Raw genomic sequence first — 22,199 nt, 5'->3', positions numbered from 1 at the left:
AACCTTTTGAATAAACCACAAACAGATTTGAGTAAAGTGCGTGTGTACACCATTATCTTATAGAAACGAGCCGAGCCAGGCTCAAACTTGATCCAAGCCGAGTTTGTACACAAGGTGTTCAAGCTCTGCTCATATGCACCCCTAAGAGGGGCACGATGACGATGTAGATACTCTTTGTACGATACGGTAAATTTAAAAAATTAAGATGGGGATATTATCCCCGTGCACACACATAGATGTCTGTATGTGTATGAGTATGCATAAGACAACTCCAAATCACTATAATTAGGAACATCAATGAATGAAACTAAGCCGAAATTGAAATGTAATGTAATTGATGACAGATTTTAAAAGAAAAAAGGACTCAAGTGAATAGGGAATAAGCAAATAAGATCATAAAAGAAAATAGATACAATTAATGACACTGTTAATTGTGTGAAGTTTGTTTGACCATGTCCATGAAGTGGTGTATCCTGTCCGTGAGGTGTCCAGGTTTCATGTCGTGTCAACACTGGATACGCAAGTGAAGTGTCCATGTGCCATAGGTATCCCCTTATATACTAGTGATATTGATAACTTCATAAAGATGGCTGTATCCCCGTATCTGCTGCCGTATCCATGTGACATAGATACGAGGCATTTAAGGCATGGAAACGTGTCCAAGTTGGGATGCTCTTGACTTTTAACCAGAATATCATTGGCCTGTTAAGGAGGAATAAAGCTGGGGTGGTTGATAAGGTCTATCTACTGGGCTTCAGTTAATTTTATGGTGAGATTTGACTGTTATAGGTCTACTGGCAGACACTTTAGCAAGTTTCTTTGAACAGGTTAGTTTGCATTGGGCAGTACGTGATCAAGGAATTAAAACCCTTTAATGTAATTTCTTCTGTCAGGCTTGCCAATTGTCTCAGCAATCAAGAGGCACCCCACCAAGCATCTCAAACCTTGTTTGAAAGGCAAAGGCAACTGTTGAATACCCAGGTTAGGTCTTGTTGGCTTTCCTTTCTGTCACATGGATATGGCAGTACATTTGGAGATATATGAAGTTTTCCAATATGTTTAGCATACAAGGGGATACATATGTCATTGCACCTTGCAAATGTACATATATACGTGGTTCATGCCTTAGATGACCACCAGATGGTAGTTCAACAACTATCGTTTTACCTTGAACTATGCTCATTGTGATTCTAGAAAGAGGAATGCTGTCGTTTGTGCACGATGATCTTATCGATTAGTAAAATTACTGCTTTGCACTTGTTGCGTGAGTAAAAAGTAGGAACTTGTTCATGCAGTTGTTGAGGCATAGTATTCTTATCAAAACTTTGCTTTCTCTGTGTGCATGTGTTTGCAATCGTCGTGATAACAATAATGCTAGCTGGATATTAGCCAGGCCATGCAGGAATCCTAACAAGTGCATCTATTCACCTTTTTCTCTCCTTTCCAATGTTGCCAGTGTCGGTTCGATTCTTACAGAAAATATTGATCTCTGATCTCAGATGCTCTGCGAGCACGGATTATTTCTGGAGATAGCCCAGGTGAACCGAAACTTGGGACTGATTATCTTGAAGGGAGTAATGGAGACTCGAGGAGACAAGATATGGGCTTATTTTGTCGCCGACGTATCAAGCATTCTCTCTCTCACATTATTAATGAGACTTGCATACATGATCCGAAATAGGTAACCAGAGGCTTTCAGAGAATGGATATGATTTGGCCATTGATGCAGCTCTTGCAGCCCAGAAGCAATGCTACCTCGAGCAAATTCTGATGCTGCCTCGTAATCTAAGCTCCCCTCTCTTACTAATAATTTGTTAGTGCTCTTTGCCCATTTTGTTGAATCATGGTGTCAATATTCCCCATGTAGACTGGCAAACCGAATACACTGACCTTGTTTAGGCCAAATGACAAACACCGAGTGGTCTTGATTGATAATCCAAGTGTACTACACTACAACGATTCATATACACCTTGGAATCAACTGTCAAATTTGTATTTGGCTGTACATCATAGCCCACAAAAGAATGAAGATTTGTGTAATTGTACGTGTACTGTTAGTGTCTATTGCCGAAATACTGATGCTCTACTAACCTGCCAAAAATGGGGAATCAAGGCTTCTGCTTGTTTCCAAGTAGGTTCATAGGAGATTTTCATGGAGACTCAGCCAGCAGCAACGTATGCCACCATCCGCAAGCAATGTTCTTTGGGCGACAATCGCTGAGCTGAACTTGAGAAGGGATGCTACGATCGATCACGTCGCCCAAGCCAAGCTGTGCTTAACAAGCCAAAAGCCTTTAGCTTCCTGCAAAGAATACTATACGAATTCTGAAAGTGAAACGACAAGATGTCAATGGACAAGGGCCATACCTGGCCGTACTTGTTCCATCCCCAGCAGAATACCTCTCCCTCCTCTGCATGAATGAGAAATTAAAAGTTATCAAAATAGGCCTACAGTTAAATAAAAGAACAGTAAATGGACAGGAAAAACATGCTAAAGCATAGTGACTAAGTATCGTAATCTCCCTTGTCGAAAAAAAAAGTAGCATAATCTCAATTGCACTTTTTACTGTTTGATACATACTAGGGGTGCCATCGGGTGGGATCTAGTTCGGACCCACGTGAGACTGAACCCAGATCTAATTTAAGGTGCTGGTACTTGATCCGGTTTCAGATCCAATCAGACTCATCATAAGAGAAACCATACTAGGACCATACCTGGTAAAATAATATATATATATATATATATATATATATATATATATATATATTTACATAAAACAATTGCAGATCTTAACCAAAAACCTGTGCCCGGGTGTGATATGAAATTTCACAAACCATACCCAGCTCCATATATTAATCAAACCCTTTGATTCCGAGCTGGATTCTAATCGGATTTCCTTCTTTATCACGAAACCCTGACTTTATAGGTTTTAGTATGGGTCTGGTCCGGGTCATAGATCAATGCCTCAACATTCTCGTATATATTGAACAAAATAATATTCCTTAAGATATTCCTATTTTACCTGAAACAATGGCACTGTGTCGCGCACCACATGAAACTAGTTTGGCATGCTTGTTTTCCAAAGAAGGGGCCGATAAGAGCCTAGGAAGAGTCTGGAAAGAAACAACGAATTCAAACTTGTAGAAATTCTGAGCGGAGGCATCATAATGCACAGACGATAACCTCATCAATGTATCACCTCAGCTTGATCATTGCCGGTTCCGAGTTGCCCAAACGGGTTCCCGCCGAAAGCATACACCTTGCCTTCAACAGATATGCAGATTGTATGCCACAACCCTGCAGCGACCCCTCCAATTAGAACACCCCGTAGAGATGATACGAGAGTAGGGCTGAGCTCGTCGTTGGTGCTTCCTTGTCCACACTGAGCCAAGTGAAACGCCATTAGCAAACTTGGTTCTTGGATTGGTCAGGTCAGCCCCAGTCAGTTTTTCAATCAAGAACTTTTGACAGAGCATGAAAAATTAACATTAAATAAATATGCAGCATACTGTCCGAAGGTTTATCTGATCTAAAATGAAAGTACGAAACAGGTGTTTTCCTTATTTCTAGAAAAAAAGTTCCTTTTCTGAGACGTATTTTGATTTCTGAGCAGGGGAAAAAGGTCAGACCATCCTATTGAAAGAGCATAACATATGCTGGATTAAGTGAAACTGTTTTCAAATGCCCAAAAAAATTTGCACATGTTCAATGAGTTCAACGATCAAAGTTTCTAAAAAAAATAAAAAAAGAAGTGAAAAGAACCAACTTACCTGTCCATATAATCCCCAACCAAAAGTTAGCAAAGCTCCTTCATCTGCCATAAAATGAAATCGTTATTTTGAATATCACCAAAACTACGGCAAAAAGGAAGAAGAAGAAAAAGAAATTGGCAAGTCGCAATTTCAATTAAGGCAAGAATAGATATGAAGAAAAGGGAATAGGGAATAGGGAGTCTCCATGAAGAGACCGACATGTAAATGGAAAAGACAAAACAAAAAAAGTGCAGGACAATCTAGCAGCATGTATCCCAAAAGGGTTTTTGGCGTAGTGGGATGGGGCCTAGGCCGCTAGGCAGGCTGTCTATGTTCAAATCTCGTGGGTGTCACCTCATGTGCAAGCTGAAGCATGGCAACTCCCTGGAGGCAAGGGGTAAGCCCACAGTTTTACGCTGCTAGGACATTGACCGTAAGTATGGCAGGCAGAGCCATTGCAGCTAGGTCTCTGTTCCTAGGGGGCGGTTTCTCAAAAACAACTTAGCAGCATGTATCCAGATTTGCATACACCAGGCTTAGATATAACCAACCTGAAAGCAGTCAGATAGTGGTCACCAAGCCGGCAACATGAAACAAAACCAAACTAAAAGACAGTAGAAACTTACCGAGAGGACGATTTAAGGGAATGGGCAAGTCACATCATAACTATTACAGAAGAGTTAAAGGAGCTAACACCATGTAAGGGACATGAATACAAACTGAAAGCTGGAACCAAATAATAGGAAAGGAAGAAACAAGCAAAAAAGTTTCTTTTTTAGGAAATATATGATGAGATAGTGATGTAATGAAATATGCGGAAAAGCAAAGAGTGCACTAAGCACTTACAACATACACTAATGAGCAAACAAAAAGGGCTAATACCCAAACCCACAAGAGACAACACAACATAAAAATATAAATGTCTCTTATTGAAAGAGAGAGAGCTCTCAAAAGTGAAGAATACAAGAGGGGTTCACCCCTATTTATACACAAGAGAGGGAGAGGGAGAATGGCCAAGAGGCCTTAAAAGGAGAGCCACCTAGGGGCTCCCCATGTAGTCGTTGGGAGCCCCCAACAGTCACAAATGTGACCGTTGGGAGCCCCATCGACTACATGGTGGGGCCCCTTTTGTGTGAGCAAAAAACATAAAAATAAAAAATATGTTTTACAAAAAATAAAAGGGAAAATAAAAGAGGAAAAACAAGTACCCCTATCGGGTACTTGTGAAATGACTAAAATACCCCTATCGGGTATTACATATATATATATATATATATGTATTTTAACACCCTCCCTCAAGCTTTACGGGGATATAACCGAAAGCTTGTTAAGGAGAAACAAAAACCGAGGAGCCGCAAGAGCCTTAGTGAAGAAGTCCGCCAACTGGTATTCTGATGTGACGTAAGGTAGTGCTATGGTTCCTCTTAGGTATTCATCACAAACGTAATGGCAGTCCATCTCAATATGCTTAGTACGCTCATGGAAGGTGTGATTGCTTGCAATATAGATTGCGCTTTTGTTGTCACAACACATCTTCGAAGGAGTAGAGATGACAATGCCCATATCACTGAGGAGGCTTCTTAGCCACACAAGTTCCATGGTTGTAGTGGCCATAGCACGATATTCTGCTTCCGTCGAAGACAAGGATACTTTGTGTTGCTTCTTGCATCTCCAAGAAATCATAGTCACCTAAGAAAACACAAAATCCGGTAGTTGAGACTCGATCATTGGGATTTCCTCCCTAATCTGCATCAGTATACGCAATTAAATCAAGTGACGAGGCAGAGGAAAGAAAAACTCCCTTAGTTATTGTATTTTTTATGTATCTGACGATCCTTAAGACTGCACTCATGTGCACGGTTGTAGGTGCATGTTGAAACTGACTGACATAGTGGACGACATGAGCAATGTCTGGCCGTGTGATAGATAAGTAGGTTAGAAACCCAACAAGTTGCCGGTAGGGAGTAGGATCCTCGAGAGGTGTTCCATCTTCCAACCTTAATTTTGCATTGATGACTTCTGGGGTTTTTGTTTTCTTATCATCGGAGATACCAGATTTGGAACAGATGTCAGCAGCAAGTTTCATCTGAGAGAATGTACCCTCGAGGAGAGTACGCCACTTCAATTCCTAAAAAATATCTTAAGAAACTAAGGTCAGACATATCAAAATTTTCTTTCAAAACCTTTTTAATATCATTAATGCCTTGCTCATCACTTCCTGTGATGATCATATCATCAACATAAAGTAGTAAAATAACTACTGAAGACCCTGCACTTTTCACAAACAAAGCAGTGTCAGTATAACATGAACGAAAATTCAAACTTGTCATTACATTACTAAATCTATCATGTCAAGCCTTTGGGGCTTGCTTTAAACCATATAATGCCTTTTTAAGTTTGAGAATCTTGTTTTTACCAATACATACTCCTGGTGGGGTATCCATGTAAACTTCTTCATTTAATTCGCCATTTAAAAATGCATTCTTAACATCGAGTTGATAGATAGGCCATTTTTTCACTGACGCAATAGCAATAAGAGTCCTAACACTAGTCATTCTAGCAACAGGTGCGAAGGTTTCTTCATAATCTATACCATATTCCTGAGCATATCCTTTAGCAACTAACCGTGCTTTATAACGTTCTAATGAACCATCACTCTTGGTTTTAATTTTGAAGACCCATCTACATCCTATTGATTTCTTTCCAGTGGGTAACGAAGTTATTTCCCAAGTTTTTGCTTTTTCAAGGGCACTAAGCTCTAAGTTCATGGCTTCAACCCATTGGGGAATATCTTTGGCCTCATTATAGTGTGAGGGTTCATGAAATGAATGCAACTCAATTAGACATGCTCTATATCTTGGAGTTAGGGACTCATAGGAAACAAACCTATTAAGAGGATTAGAGATCCGACTGGATCTCCTTAAAGAGGTTTCTTCTATGTTGGATCCTTGAGAGTATTTTTCTAAGGCGCTTATCTGAGTTTGTTGACCACGCCTAACATATGTTTGGATTGGTCTATTATCTATAACATTATCAAGAGGAATTTCCTCTAGGTCATTCAAAGACTCATTAGAGATTTTCTCTTCTTGAGGAGTCTCATCTTCTTGAGATAGAAGATCAAACAAAAAAGTATATTCACTTTCATCAATATCTTTAGTTTTCACAAAACCATTTTCATTTTTCAAAAATGTCACATCTTTGGATACATAGAGTTTGTTATTTTTCAAGTCAAAACATCTAAAACCCTTTTGATTTTTTCCATAACCCAAGAAAACGCATTCAATAGCTTTAGGAGATAATTTGTCCCGTTTATGAGTAAGGACAAAACATTTACATCCAAAAACTCTTAATCTATTGAAGTCGGGTGTTCTTTCAAATAGTTTTTCGTATGAAGATGTATTTTGTAAGGATGAAGATATCATTCTATTTATTAAGTAAGTTGAGGTTAAGGCCGCTTCGGCCCAAAAATTCTTTGGAATTTCTTTGGAAATAAGGAGTGTCCTAGTGGTGTCCACGATGTGTCTATGCTTTCTTTCGGCCAAGCCGTTTTGTTGAGGAGTCCTAGGACACGATCTTTGATGACAAATTCCATTTGCTTCTAAATAGTTTTGAAATTCATTTGATAAATATTCTCCACCCGAATCGGATCTAAGAGTAGAGATATTACTTGAAAATTGATTTTTAACTATCATATGAATTTTTTTGAAAAAATCAAAGACTTCGGATTTTAAATTGAGAAAGTAGATCCATACATACCTAGTGTAGTCATCGATGAAAGTGACGTAATAGGAGTACCCTCCTTTAGACATGACGGGGGAAGGACCCCAAACATCCGAATGGACTAACTCAAAAGGTCTTTTGGACACAAAAGTTCGGTTTGGAAAAGGAGTAGATTTCATTTTGCCAAAAATACAATTCTTGCAAACAAAATGTTTCTCATTACAAAATTTCTTTCCAAATGGAAAGGAGTACATTTTTGAGAAACTTGGGTGTCCAAGTCTTTGATGCCAAATATCAATATTTTTATCTTGGACATGGTTACAAAAAGAGTTAGTGGGGAGTTTCAAGTTGCTCATGTAATCGAGATCTCCCCTCCTATGGCCTTGCCCAATCAGCTTCCCGGACTGGAGATTCTGTATAGAGCAATCCTTAGTTGAGAAGGAGATTTTACATCCATGATCACATATTTGAGCAACAGAGAGGAGATTTAAATTAAGTTGAGGTACATCTCTCACATTTGGCACAAAAAAATCTTTTGAAAAGTTTAAGGTTCCAAAACTTTTTACTTGTAAGGATGTACCATCGACAGTTGAAACATAGGAGTTTTTATAATTATTACATAAATCGGAAAGCTCATTTTCAAGGGGGGTCATATGAAAGGAAGCTCCAGAGTCAAGGATCCAAGACGACATACCTGGAGGAGAGGAGGAAGCTACGGCGGCACCCGAAGTTGATGGAATCTTGAGTAGAGTTTGTAGTGCTTCCGATAGTTGAGCAAGAGAAAAAGAGTCCTTTCCTTTGATTGCTTCCTCTTTCTTTTGAGTAGCTTCTTCAACGGAAGCAACCTTATTTTTTGGTGCTTCATTCAACTTAGGGCAATTAGGTCTTATATGACCCGGTTCTTGACAATGATGGCAAATGGCTTTTCTATAGCTGCCATTATAGTTATTTTGTCTTCCAAAATGTGGAGGTTTGTAAGTTTTCATATGGTTGCCGGGTTTTGATACGGCCAAGACATCATCTCCTCCTTTAATCATGCCAAGACGGGTTTCTTCTTGGCATATTTCGGCTATGGCATCTTCCAAGGGAAGAGGCTTTGATCTATGTAGGAGGAAGGATCTAACTTGTTCATATTCGGGCCTAAGCCCATGTAAAAATTGGAAAAAGTGTTCTTTTTCCATTTGTTCTCTCCTTAACTCCACATCTATACTAGAAACCCATTTTTGTTCTAGTAAAGATAGCTCATCCCATAGAGGGCCAAGAGTGCTAAAATAGTCCCTAACACTCATTTCTCCTTGCTTGATAGTCCGGATTTTTTCTTGAAGAAAGAATTGACGAGCAAGGTCTTTTTGGGTAAACATACCTTTCATGAAGAACCATGCTTCATTTGCCATCCGAAATTTGGCAATGTTGGCGCAAATCTTGAGCTCCACATTGTTCATGAACCAAGCAAGAATCTTGGCATGCTTACTTTCCCAATCTTCTATTTTAGATTGGTGATCTTCAATGGCCTTCATGCGGGCATCTCCTTCAAGAGCTTTTTCTTGATCACCTTCCATCTTAGTTAGTTGGAGTTGTGGTTCCGGAATGGTGCCCATAACGTATCCCCAAAGCTTTTTTCCTTTGAGGTTGTTTTCCATGGCGGCGGCCCACATCATATAGTTGGAGCCATTGAACTTGAAGGAGAGATCAATCTTTTGTTCTCCTTCCATAATAATCACTCACAAGAGGATAAAAGAAGAGAGATACAACACGAAAAAAATATAGCTACACAACTAGCTATATTAGGAAGAAGAGCATACACAAGGCTCTGATACCATGTAATGAAATATGCGGAAAAGCAAAGAGTGCACTAAGCACTTACAACATACACTAAAGAACAAACAAAAAGGGCTAATACCCAAACCCACAAGAGACAACACAACATAAAAATATAAATGTCTCTTATTGAAAGAGAGAGAGCTCTCAAGAGTGAAGAATACAAGAGGGGTTCACCCCTATTTATACACAAGAGAGGGAGAGGGAGAATGGCCAAGAGGCCTTAAAAGGAGAGCCACCTAGGGGCTCCCCATGTAGTCGTTGGGAGCCCCCAACGGTCACAAATGTGACCGTTGGGAGCCCCATCGACTACATGGTGGGGCCCCTTTTGTGTGAGCAAAAAACATAAAAATAAAAAATATGTTTTACAAAAAATAAAAGGGAAAATAAAAGAGGAAAAACAAGTACCCCTATAGGGTACTTGTGAAATGACTAAAATACCCCTATCGGGTATTACATATATATATATATATAAATATATATATATATGAATTACATGTATTTTAACAAGTGAACCATACATATCCGAGAAAATTTAAGCACATAAAAGTTAGTTTACAATAAAAAAATGGTTCTAAAATGCAATTTTCTTGAACTCAATTGAAAGTAGATGGGGCAGATGCTTGTTTAGCAGTATAGCCTAAAACACCTTTTTCTGCAAAGATTTGCAACGCAAAAAGCTACACAAAAGATGACATTTGGCATTTGATTGATATGCAAAAACCAATATCAATAAAAAACTCTACATCCAATTTGTTGTAGAAGGAATTGAATTTACTATCAGTTGCAGATACCAGATGCGAGAAGCAGAAGTGATCCATTCAATGTGTACCTGTTACTACTGCACTATGTCGACCTCCACATGCAATAGCCTTGACGTAGGTTCCAGGAACCTTATGGGCCTGAGGATCAGAAGTCATGCCTCTTCTAGGAACTGCAGGTGTTCTGTCTCTGACATAAGAAGATCTGTCAACAAAAGCTATTGGATGAGGAGAGGATACCATACGTATCCGAGAACCCAAACCTAGCTGCCCTTCTCCTCCATAGCCCCACCCCCATACTTGACCCATATCTGAAACTTTAGGGGAAAAAGAATGAGTCAGCCCTTCTATGTTTTTAGTAAAATACATCTTGCATAGCTCTAACACCCTGTACAAACTAAAATTTTCAAGGACAAACTGCTGAAAGAAATATTTGACTGGTGCTTGATTCCTAAACTTGAAACTCATCCAATGCCTGAGCCACCTTTACCTGATAGTGCCAACGAATGCCTTCCACCAGCAGCAACCATGGCAATCCTAACTCCTGGACTCAATGAAACTAGGCATGGAAGTGCTGACATGGCCTCATCTATTGTTGTTGAGCTCTCTGAAGTTTGCTTGGCTGCTGATAACCTTCTCCGCTTGGTACCTTCCTCACCTGTTTTATGATCATTTCCAGCTATGCTTCCACTGCTTTGTGGTCTTAAAATTGAATGAGTCACTTGTGATTTGGGGCTATCTGTAACAAGGTTCATATCTGTAACAAAAAAAAAATGAAACTTTTGTCTCTGTTGCCTATTAAAGTGATTCAAAGCTGATAAGAAAATTAATCTTTACTTCCTGACACTAGAACAGACGGAAAAGCCTATAACCATCACTTACCCAATGACCCATTGTGTTTTTCTGCCACATCTTTCTCCAAATTTTCTGCAATTGATTGATCTGCTATAACTCTACCAGTGGGAATGCATTCTTTCCAACCCCATGTATATACATCTCCATTTTCTATAGTTTTGAGATTTCATAAGAATTTCATATAAGCATAAGTAATTATTATGTGAAGAAAAGAGTGGAACAAGAATCCACTACCAGTGACAGCAACACAGTGAGCCCAACCAGCAGCTGCTTTTATGATGGGGGCTTCTGTAGGAAGAGGGAATGGTTCCGGGTTTTCCTGAACAAACTCAAAATAGGATGATATGGAAGAACAACACCATTAGGATGAGAATATATTGATCAAACTGAAGGTAATAATATCTATAAAAATAGTTGCAATTTTCTTTCTTGATTGTTCCAAAACGGTTTCTTCACATAATATGAAAAGACAAACAGGACGAATAACATAAAAAAAGGGGGGGGGGGGGGGGGGGGGGACCCATTTACTTCAGAAAGACCAGGAAAGGGAGTCATAGTTTCTTGTTCAACATATAATAGCACATAATGATACCTATAAGGTGGCCTATAAAAAAAACATTTTTTACTAGATAAGGTCACCTATAACAAGAGCCAAATTCCATATTATGGGGGGAACCCATTTACTTCAGAAAGACCAGGAAAGGGAGTCATAGTTTCTTGTTCAACATATAATAGCACATAATGATACCTATAAGGTGGCCTATAAAAAAAACATTTTTTACTAGATAAGGTCACCTATAACAAAAGCCAAATTCCATATTATGTATGGCATATAATGAGACAAAGTTGCTATACTGGAGGTGAAGCCAAGGTTGTCTATATCGTGCCGTATTGTACGATACGGTACAATACGTAAGGTTACTTTTGGGGTTTACGATACGATATACACTCGTATCGCGATACGAGTGTATCATACGATACACCCCTGCATCGTGTCGTATCGTACAATATAGGGTGTATTGTACGATATACCTGTGGCACACTTTAAAAAGGCTGAAAGTTATTTTTTTCATTTTGGGTTTTAAATACCTTTTGAGGGCCGACTTCTCCATTTGTCTAGAGGCCATTAGAACTGCATTTCTATTGTTTTTCACCAAAAGAAGTGAGTTAAGGTAAAAAAAAAAAAGTGCATTTTCACTATTTTTTCACTCAAGAAAATGGGTTAAGGTAAAAAAATCTTTATTATGAGTAAAATTACAAAGTTACTTTCCAAAAAAAATGATTCACAAAAATTAAGGAATTATATCAAGGTATAAATCAGGCTCTACACTCCTCCAACAAAGATGGCATAAGATGATCCGGCATGGCAATGGGGCACTCAAGTAATGAGTGGAAACCGATTGAAAATCGAGTGCAACTATTGCCATAATATTTTTGTTTATGTAATATTAAAGTATGAGTTTTGTGCTATGTCACATGGGTGCGGGTGCGGGTGCGGGTGCGGGAATTCGGCACTTCCAAAAAACCCGGGTGCGGGGGTGCGGCAGGGGAAAAAATGTAAATATATAAATATATATATATATATATATATATCATGTATAGTGTATATATATATATATATATATATATCATGTATAGTGTATATGTATGAATGTATGGTAGCTCTTAAGATCCATGACATTTATGCATGTTAGCACGTTCACCACAATTTTATGCCCCTAACAAATTTAAAAATTGATATGGTGATTAGGTGTATTAATTGTCACAATTATGGACATTTTAGTAATTTTTATTAGGAAAACATATTAATAATTGTGCATTTTGAATGCACAGCTAATAAGTGTGTAACTTATTTTTACACAAAATTGCAAAAATAGCTATTGGTGTCCATTAATGCATGAAACCGCCAAGTCATTTTTAAACTTCAAGGGTGTATTTTATGGTCATGGCTATGGAAGTCAACACACTTATTAACTTCCTAGACTGATCCCTCTTCATGAGAAGCCTTTTGTTTTATGTTTGCAGAGGCATTGATTTTTTTTAGATGTATATCTGAATGTGTGCCCAACTTGCTTTTTACCATTTTTTTATCTTATATGGTTGTCCCCAAAGATGAAAGTGATGAGTTGTGGAGCCTGATTCATTGTTTTTGCCCTTGTAGAAAGGGGGATCCGGGAGCTCCCCCCGGCGCAGCCCATTTCATAGGGAATTTTTTTTTTTTTTTTAAAAATCCAAAAAAAAATGGACAAAAATGACCCTGGGTGCGGTCAACACACCCAGGGTCGGGTTGACCGCACCCGCACCCGCACCGGCGTCGATTCGCGTCGATGCGGGTGCGGCACCCTGCTAGCCGAATCCCTGTGACATAGGTTTTGTGGCATGCCCTTAATTGCAAGATATTTAATATTTTGCATTGTTCTTGTGAGATATGCATGCAATATTCTCTATGATTCTATATTAGTTGATGTTTGATGATGTCTTATGCGGCTCATAGAGACATAAATGCTTCATATGTAATTTTATGGTTGTATTTTGTTCAATTCATCATTATTTCATGTGATATGATTTTTTACAATTTTTACTAAATTTTTCTTGATTTTTTTGGATTTTTTTATTAAAAATTTACGATAAGTTTACGATAAGATATGATGTTACTATTGGCCCAACCGATATGGACGATACGCTACTTACAACCTTGGGTGAAGCACTTAAATTTAACATGCACATTTCTACAAAGTGATATGACAACAGAATAACAGGCCGAAATGAAAACTATATAATGAAAGTCACATTACCTCATGCTTCCCAGCAGTCACGTAGCCTTGGCCAAGATCATCTGTAGAGCCCCATGTATTGAGCTTCCCTGACTCTAACGATACCAAAGAACAATGAAAGATCATGTTCGTAAGTTTGAAATTTTATACTGAACTAAAATGTCAATGAAATTTTATATTGAACTAAAATGTCAATGAGATAGGTTAACACCACAATGACGAACTTGAACAGAGCAACTGTTGCATCAACTTTTAGGGGATTCCTATCTTCTTAATTAGGTGTAGTTGAACTCTCACTTTTTTCATCTGAAATTGTGCAAAAATAATTAAGAAGAAATTAACCAGTATAAGTGCCCAATCCCATGCTGGAGCTTATCTTAAAGAGAAAAATCAGATAAAACTTGTAACTATTATAAGGATTCAAAGGACAGTTACACAATAATGGTTATTCACGCTCAGAACCAGAGTTACCGGAAGCTTTATAGATAGGTGGGAAGTGTGCTTCCCAAAAACTTGCTTCAGAAGAACGAAACTCCTCGCTTCCGAAACTTATAGGAATCTTGATTCTCCTATGCTTCCCACACGTTTCTTCCTTGTTTCCCTACATGACTCCTATGCGTTTCTCTCACGTTTCTTTTCATGTTTTTAATGTGCTTCTATTATGGACCGACCCAGACCTCACTCGGTCCATGATCTAGATCCGCCCAAGAGCCTCAGTCGGTCAGCCCTGTTAAGAATAAGTGTGTACTAGAAACGAGTATTGTCATTCAAGTTATATAAGGATAAGTTAGTACTTGCTGTAAATTGTACACGGGTATTTTTGTACATCTGAAAATATATTAAATAAAAGGAGGAGAACCCCATCCAAGAGGGACGTCCTCTCATTTCCTTGACTGCAATCCCATTGCACTCTTTATTGCAGGTTACACAGATTCAAAGGCTTCTTCTCATGGTATTAGAGCAGGTTCGAGTGTAAGTCCTTGTCGAATCTAAGACTGCTGATGAAAGACGTCTGATTCTTCAGATAAGTCATTCCTCAATCTCATTCTTCCCTTTCAGCCCAATCTCTCCTCAATCGCATCCTTTCTTTCTTGATCAGATCTGATCAGAGGCAGATCTGATTGTGTTTCCCATTTCTCTATTTTCAAACTACTCACCGTGATCATCTGAATCAAACCAGATCTGATCAAAAGTTAATCAGATCCAAGGTAGGTCTGATCATGCTTCTGTTTCCTTTCCTTTTAACGATGCTTAATGTGATTCAGATCTGATCAAAACCTAATCAGATCTGACTTCATTCCAGGTCTGATCCTCATCTTCCTTCTTTTTCAATCCTTTAAAAAACTGTTTATTCTGATCAGATCTGGACAACAATCAGATCTGATCAGAACTCAATATCTGATCTGAACCAATATCAGATCTGATATGAAAAAGGGGTGTCTTCTTGTCTTTCTCTCTCTCTCAAAAAAAGGGGAATCTGATATTAAAAAAAAGGAACAGCATTCCCAACAAAAAGAAAAGGACTGTGATCCAACCAAAAATAAAGGGGGGTCACTTTAAAGAAAAAGAGGTTTCATTCAATAAAAGAGGAGAAGAAATATCTGATTATACAGATGTCATTTTCTGTTACTTCTGTTGCCTTCTTCAGATCAGTCAGTTCTTTGGATTTATCTCTAGTTGTTTTATTGAGTTATTCTTTGTCAACACGTCTTTTTCAAATCCCAATATCAGCTCTTCATTCCTGAATCAGCTTGTTCCTGACAAGCTGAACTCCTCAAATTTTATTACATGGAAAAAAGCATATTATACCTTTCATCAGTAGTCTTGATTTGTTGGGCCATCTTGATGGGTCTCTTCCTATGCCAGACGAATTTCTTGTAACTCAAGATGCAAAAAGAGTGCAGTCTACCACAAAGAATATAGAATATACAGCTTGGAAGTAGAATGATCGAGCAAATTTCTACCACAAATATCTATCATTTAAAGGGAGAATTTGCTGAGCTAAAACGTGAAGATTCGCATGCCATTGAATACTGAATCAAATCTATCATAGATCAACTGGCTGTAGTCGGAGCTCCAATCTCCGATGAGGATATTTATATGAAGACCATTAGAGGATTAGGACCAGAGTATGACATGTTTGTTACAATGTACACTGGATTGAGTCCCCAAAAAGATTTTGATCAACTTTACAGCCGCCTCCTGCTGGAACATGAAGCGATGTTCCATATATCAGCCAGTGACAAAAAGGAGCCAACGACTCCCTCACATGAAGTTCTTTTCACCGGAAATGCTATACATAGGGCACCAGGATCCGGCAGAGGCAAACAATATGGCTGCAGATCAGGTATTCTTCCCACTCCATCAGGCCCAAGACCAAATATCACATGTCAGATATGCGAAAAACGTGGCGATACTAGTTTCAACTGCTACTGGAGATATGTACCTTCTTATCGTCCACCTACCGTTCCAATCCTTGCACGGTTTCGAGCCTTAGCAACTACAGGAGCTTCTCACTATTCAGGACCACATGCACCATCTCACGCTGGCCCCGGGTATATTGACCCTCGGTTCCAGGCTGCCCCTTATTCCCCTCAAGTTGTAGTTCAAGATCTTGATACCCAGAGTGTTGGCTTCTCCAACTTAAGTGTGAACCAGAACCTTCTTTCAAATCCATGGACAATTTCAATCAATTCCTCATCTTAATGGACAACAACAAATAGCACAACAGGGGCATCCAATGGGCAGCAATCCAATACATGACTTTCATCGTACCTGATATTGTTTATGTTGTTAATCAAGTTTCCCAATACATGCATTTTTCTAGACAAAGCCACATGAAAGTTGTGGAGAATTTGGCGATATATTAAAGGTACTTTGTCTGATGGTCTAACTTTATAATAGAGGAATTGGAACTGTTGTCCATTCACACATCTCACATAGCTCATAGAATATGCAGGATTGAGTTTCTCCCTCCTACCTCATAGGATTTGTGCCCAGTCAATCCTTTTTTTTTAACTATTTGTGTTTTAGACACGCCCTCTTATTGCCCTCTTGGGGCCTTTTCTTAGAATTTGTTCCTCCCTAGGGTAGGGTTCTAACAGTGGTATCAGAGCAAGGCTTTCCACAGAACCAAGAACGACGATCACACATAGATTTTCGTATCAACAAGGGTCCACGCCCTTCCCGAATCTGATAAGGTGTGATATGACATTATTCTTTTGATTTATGCAGTAATTAATTAAATAAGTGAAATTTTTGAATTTTCTTTACGCGAGATCATACCTGAATTTGGTCTCTGTGCTGGATGCCCGTTCCTAGTAGCTCTCTGGGTGTGTCACTGACTTATCCTCGCTCGCACCAAGACAAAATTATTGGTTGGTGCATGTTGATCTGGTCTGCACCATTGGGAGGGTTTGACCAACCTAGACATTTGGCCGAACTCAACAACTGTACCATCAATCATGCTTGGCGTGCAGGAGCCCTATGCTTACATGGATGTGTGCATTCATTGACCGGTACACGCGTCTCTAGTCCATAGCAAATTTGGAGGCCCCTAAGATGACGTGAACCCAAGATATGATTGGCGAGCTTCGCATGAAGTTCTAGGCTCACGTCAATCAAAGGATTAATAAGGTGTCAACAGACCTTCATTGTCTCCTGGAGTCGTTAAGCGACTTGTTATGATGGTTGGGCTTGCTCTGTGTCGCAATCAATAAGCTTCTCTGGAGCTCCATAAAAGAGTGAATGAACACGCTTGAAAGGCCCTTGAGTTGTTGCAGGCACGAATCACTAGTGAATTCAAAACCGCTGAATTAGAGGTTATGCAGGATGTTAGATGAAAACTTCAATGAGTGCAAATGTGCATCGGGTTTTTCCAAAAGACTGCAAAGCCAAAAATCTTGGAGGATGCTGAGTCGAATCTGACGACATTACACGATAAGCTCGAGAGCATGCTCTAACACTGCCTCCAACTAGTGTCACTCAAGGAGGTTGACCATCCAATCAAGCCAGTCACGCTCAAGGACCCAACCACTTTCCAAGCAAAATTAACGCACATGGGAAAACCTCTCACCTGGTGTTTGACCCCAGAGGTGACAAGGATCGGTTGTTGCAATAGTTTTCGAAGTTCTCACCTTGAGGATAAGGCGAGTTTGAGAGAGGTGGATTGTTACTGACCGACACAAACCTGATTCAGTCCAGGATGCAGACCCGCCCCGGAAGACGTCTAGTCCTCTTCAGTTTATTGATTCTTAGATTAGTTAGGATTCTTGTTTTTATGCTTCTTGGTTTCTTGGATTAGGACTCTTATCTTCTTGGTTTCTTGATCTAGTTATACTTCTTACTAGGACACTATAAATAGGCATTGTATTCTTTATTCAGAAATAATGAAGATTATTGAGAGTTCCTCTATTCTTCGTTCTTGAACTTAGTTTACGGCTTGAGGGATTGAGAGTCTCCCTCAACATATCTCACATAGCTCGCATAATAGGCGGGATTGAGTTTTTCTCTCCTACCTTGCAGGTGCCTTGCCATGGGATTTGTGCCCCAAACCAGTCAATCCTCCATTTTCTTTAACTATTTGTGTCTTAGATGCTCCCTTTTATTGCCCTCTCGGGGCCCTTTTGTAGAATTTGTTCCTCACTGGGGTCAGGTTCTAATAGCTTTCTTTCACGCTTTCCACTAACTTCTCATATACTTTCTTTAAATTGGCAACCATTATTTTAAAATTTTTCTTACACTACAAAATCACAAAATTTAAGAATAGTCATTTTATTTTAGTTTCTATTCGCTTTTCTTTTGATTAGTATTTTGCTTCCCACTCTATCCCATATCACTTCTTTTTTATCACTATTTTTCTTTTAAATTGATTTATTGCTTCTTGCTTTTTATAAATTTTAAAATATCTCGCTTCCACTTCTTGTTTTGTTTCCTGCCTCCGCTTCCTAGTCTGGTAACCTCGCTCAAAACTATTCCATAGAAATTTATTAAAAGATTTTAATTATTCCATTTATAATTTGGAAAAAAATTACAATCAATTTATGACAAAATTATTTAGGTTACTGTTGATTCGTTGGTCTTCACACCTGATAGCGTACAACTCAAAATTAATGGAAATTATATTGTAAAGATATTTGGAACTACACAAACCCAAGTTTAGTCAAAGATATTGATTGTATTTTGAAAATACTTTTCAGTAAATAAAAGAACGAAAAGAAAAACACCAAGGTATTTCCCAAATATCTCCATTTTAAAATATCAAATAAAATTACAAAATAATTCTTCAAGAAAAATGAGCACAATGTTAAGTTTCAATGCTGCCCCAAATCCAAACGGTGATGACCAAAATGAATTTGGCAAAAATAAACAATTAAATAAATAATATGCAACATAATCACTGGTATGGAAATTTCCCTTAACGAAGAGTTTTTGGTTCAAATGTACTTTAAAGATCTAGTAAGTATCTTGTGCCAATAAAAGACCCAGATATGTTTATTGGACTAACCTCAGCACTCAGCATATCAAATCTTATACTGAGATTGGAAACATTCATGTCATGAAGACAACTAAATTCAAAAATACATTCTGAAAGGAGTTGCGCTCAGAAACCCTTTAACTATCATAAACCATCCAAACGAGATTGAAAGCTTCGACTGTGAAGAATGAAGTTTATAGCGTAAAATACACATAAACCAACTGCAGAAAGAAATGAAGAAAGAAGAAACAAAGGACGAAGCCAAAGATCTTTTAAAAGCTGAAGAAGATATCAATCTTATTCTTTTTAACTACTTCAAACCACAAAGATTACAAAAGACAGAGAACCCCAAAAGCTCATCAGATCAAAGCAGAAACCAAAGAACACTCTCAACAACTTAAACTATCATGATAAGAATGAACTTGATATGCTGCTTTGATTTTTTTTAAAAATGAACTTTCCGGCCAAATCGAGCTAAAATCTGGACTCTGAAGAAAAAACAGCAACTAAATCTGCAAAAGGACTAACAATCGTTCTTCTAAACTATACACGGAAAGCTCAAATAATAGTTTATTACAAGAAAGCTCAAATTAAATCATGGGACTAACCACAAAACAGGAAAAAAATGCAGAACCGATCAGAGTATGTTCAAATGGGCAAAAACGAAGCCAATCCAGAGATCCAGAACAAACAGAAGAAACGAAGTTGGCGGGAAACATTTTCAGACGGACTAAAACGAGCTAGACGTCGAAAATTCCCTCTGATCGACAACAAAACTCCAACAGATCTCAAAAACTACACGATAATGCTGAAAACGAGAGCGATCAGAACCGAATCCCGATTCCCGATTCCCGAAACCCTAAACCTTCCAAAACCCACCCTAAAGAAGAAAAGAAACTAGAACGGCTAACAAAACCTCGGAAAAAAGGAGATCAAGGGAGTTCGTTACCGGATATCGCCATCGCGAAGCCGCACCCTCCCCCGCAGACATCCCGCCACGGGCCTTCCCCGGCGGCCTCCGCCACCGGCTCCGGCGATAGGAGCGGCGCCCTCTGCGGCGTCACCCCGGGGAGATAGCCCCACATGAACACCACGCTCCTCTTCTTCTCATCCTCCTCCTCCTCCTTTTCCCCTCCTCCTCCTCCGTCTCCGACCATCTCTCTCTCTCTCTCTGCTCGTTCTCTTCTCTTCAGTGGGAAAATTTTTCCCTCAAACTTTTCTCCAACTCTCCCTTTTGTTTCTCACCGTCCAATGGGTGGGGCCCCGTGCATATCATTTCTCGGCGAAGCGTTTGCCACGTGAACGGAGGATACAGCACCCATGAGACGTGGCAAACTATTGGCCAGAAGATCTGGGCCGCGTGCGAGAGCCACATCTCGTCGTAGCTTCTGGAAGAAAGGAAGGTCACGAGCGCGCCACGTGGGGAGGGATGGGCCCGCTCCACTGATTTGCCTGTAGTGACACGTGGAGAGGGAGGGAGCGAGAGAAGATGGGTCGGGTCACGCATGACTCTGAATCTGTATCCGATTCTTGAAAAGTGAATCTGGATCTGTTTGGTTACTATATGAGTTCTGGCGGTAGATGATGAGTAAAATTTAATGATTTTCACCTGTCACAAGGACACGCCATTTTGGTTGTTTCCCTGGTGACACAAGAGGACACGCCAACACAAAGACGGACACATGCGATATTATTTTAATATTTTAAATAATATTTTATTATATTTTGATTTTATTTCAATAAAAAACTATTTTTAATATTAAAATATTAAAAAAATTTATTGATTAAAAAATAAAAAATTCGTGTCTTCCTGTCTCATTTTTGAAAAAAACAAACAAACTTTGGAGTCGAATCAGAATATCGCATCCGAGTCCACGAATCATTTTGACATAGATTTTCACATTTAAAAAAAACGATAAAAGTAAAAACGCCCTAGTCAGGCTCTATCTAGATCTGGATCTAAGCATATTTGTTAAGTAGGGATGTGAACGGATTAAATCCGGATCAGCTAAATGCATAAAAAATTCAGACCCCGATCAGGTCAAAACAGCCAAAAATCATAAAAGTGGCATACTGGATCGATCCATTTGCATTTCCATTTTCCAGAATCAACAAGATTTAAATGTATACCACCTGGATCTCCCGTACTACAGCCTAAAATAGACATAAGTTGTCAACGGCTTGGGTCAAGATCAGATTTAGATACATCCAGACCTGAACCCGGCAAATTTACAGCTTCGGGTATGGGTTCATCAGGCTCAGAGTATTCATCTTGCAGAAGTGCCAAATAGAACAGGACATGAGTCCGGTAAGGCCCAATCTGAATCGTCTCTCTCTCTTCCTTTTTTAACAATCCTGTTTTTCATTGATCATCTACATATTAGATTTTCATCATTTACTTGGCAAGTAACATGTTTTAGATTATGATTTTTTTATATATTTAATAATAATTTTTAAAACACTAAAAAGAATCAGTAACCCACAATACTTTATATATGTATATATATATATACTATGGTGCTCCAAAAGCACCTACTCTCAACTAATAGAAATCATAGTTTTAGGTTGCATCTTCTCATTATAAAGGTACTTAACATAGTTTATACGATAAGAATCATGTTTTGGATTATTATTTTTTGACCTAAAAATAAGATTTTTTAAGTTTTAAAATTTTGATATATTGCGAGCTATTGATTTTTGAATATCATAAAAAACCTACATGTATGTCATAATCATATGATTCATGTTGGGAAGCGACCTTGCACGGGACTGAAATTGCAGTGGGATGAAGACTTCACTGTTACGCTCGAAATTGTCAGAGTCTGAACTCTTAATCCTTTTTCTTTTTCTATGCTTTAGTAACCGAAACTGTTACTTTCAGTGAATGTTTGTATATCTTTCATACTCCTTTTTCATTGTATTTATAGACATGAAAGGGTTCAAGTTTTGGGACACAACCTTGGGAGAAATCCCTTCATCCCCCAAGAGACATGTTTCTTGTATTGTAACTGTTGGAATGACCTCTAAGAGTCACTTATAGCC

At 38.7% G+C, this 22,199-nt stretch overlaps 1 protein-coding gene across 7 annotated transcripts; it reads right to left on the bottom strand.

The window, feature by feature from the left end:
- Positions 1–1,855: 1,855 nt before the first annotated feature.
- Positions 1,856–20,409, bottom strand: LOC149821396 (ultraviolet-B receptor UVR8-like). Of its 7 annotated transcripts, none has more exons than XM_089983746.1 (11): positions 20,107–20,382; positions 13,703–13,776; positions 11,142–11,226; positions 10,935–11,057; positions 10,543–10,809; positions 10,124–10,369; positions 3,772–3,815; positions 3,201–3,383; positions 3,024–3,114; positions 2,368–2,411; positions 1,856–2,314 (listed from the first exon to the last, which is right to left on the bottom strand). In XM_089983746.1, exons 1-11 carry the CDS (start codon positions 20,312–20,314, stop codon positions 2,252–2,254), a joined length of 1,428 nt encoding a protein of 475 aa, XP_089839872.1. In that variant the 5' UTR covers positions 20,315–20,382; the 3' UTR covers positions 1,856–2,251. The 7 variants fall into 7 exon arrangements, with proteins under 7 accessions (XP_089839872.1, XP_089839874.1, XP_089839869.1 ...); XM_089983748.1 differs by having other exon boundaries at positions 1,895–2,302; positions 10,124–10,363; positions 20,107–20,409; XM_089983743.1 differs by having other exon boundaries at positions 1,895–2,270; positions 10,124–10,363; positions 20,107–20,409.
- Between the last annotated feature and the right edge of the window lie 1,790 nt (positions 20,410–22,199).

This window comes from Nuphar pumila, chromosome 12 (genome assembly GCF_984573655.1).
Source record: "Nuphar pumila chromosome 12, dmNupPumi1.hap1.1, whole genome shotgun sequence".
In the NCBI taxonomy this organism is placed as follows: Eukaryota; Viridiplantae; Streptophyta; class Magnoliopsida; order Nymphaeales; family Nymphaeaceae; genus Nuphar; species Nuphar pumila.
This window is presented reverse-complemented; position numbering and strand designations above follow the sequence as displayed.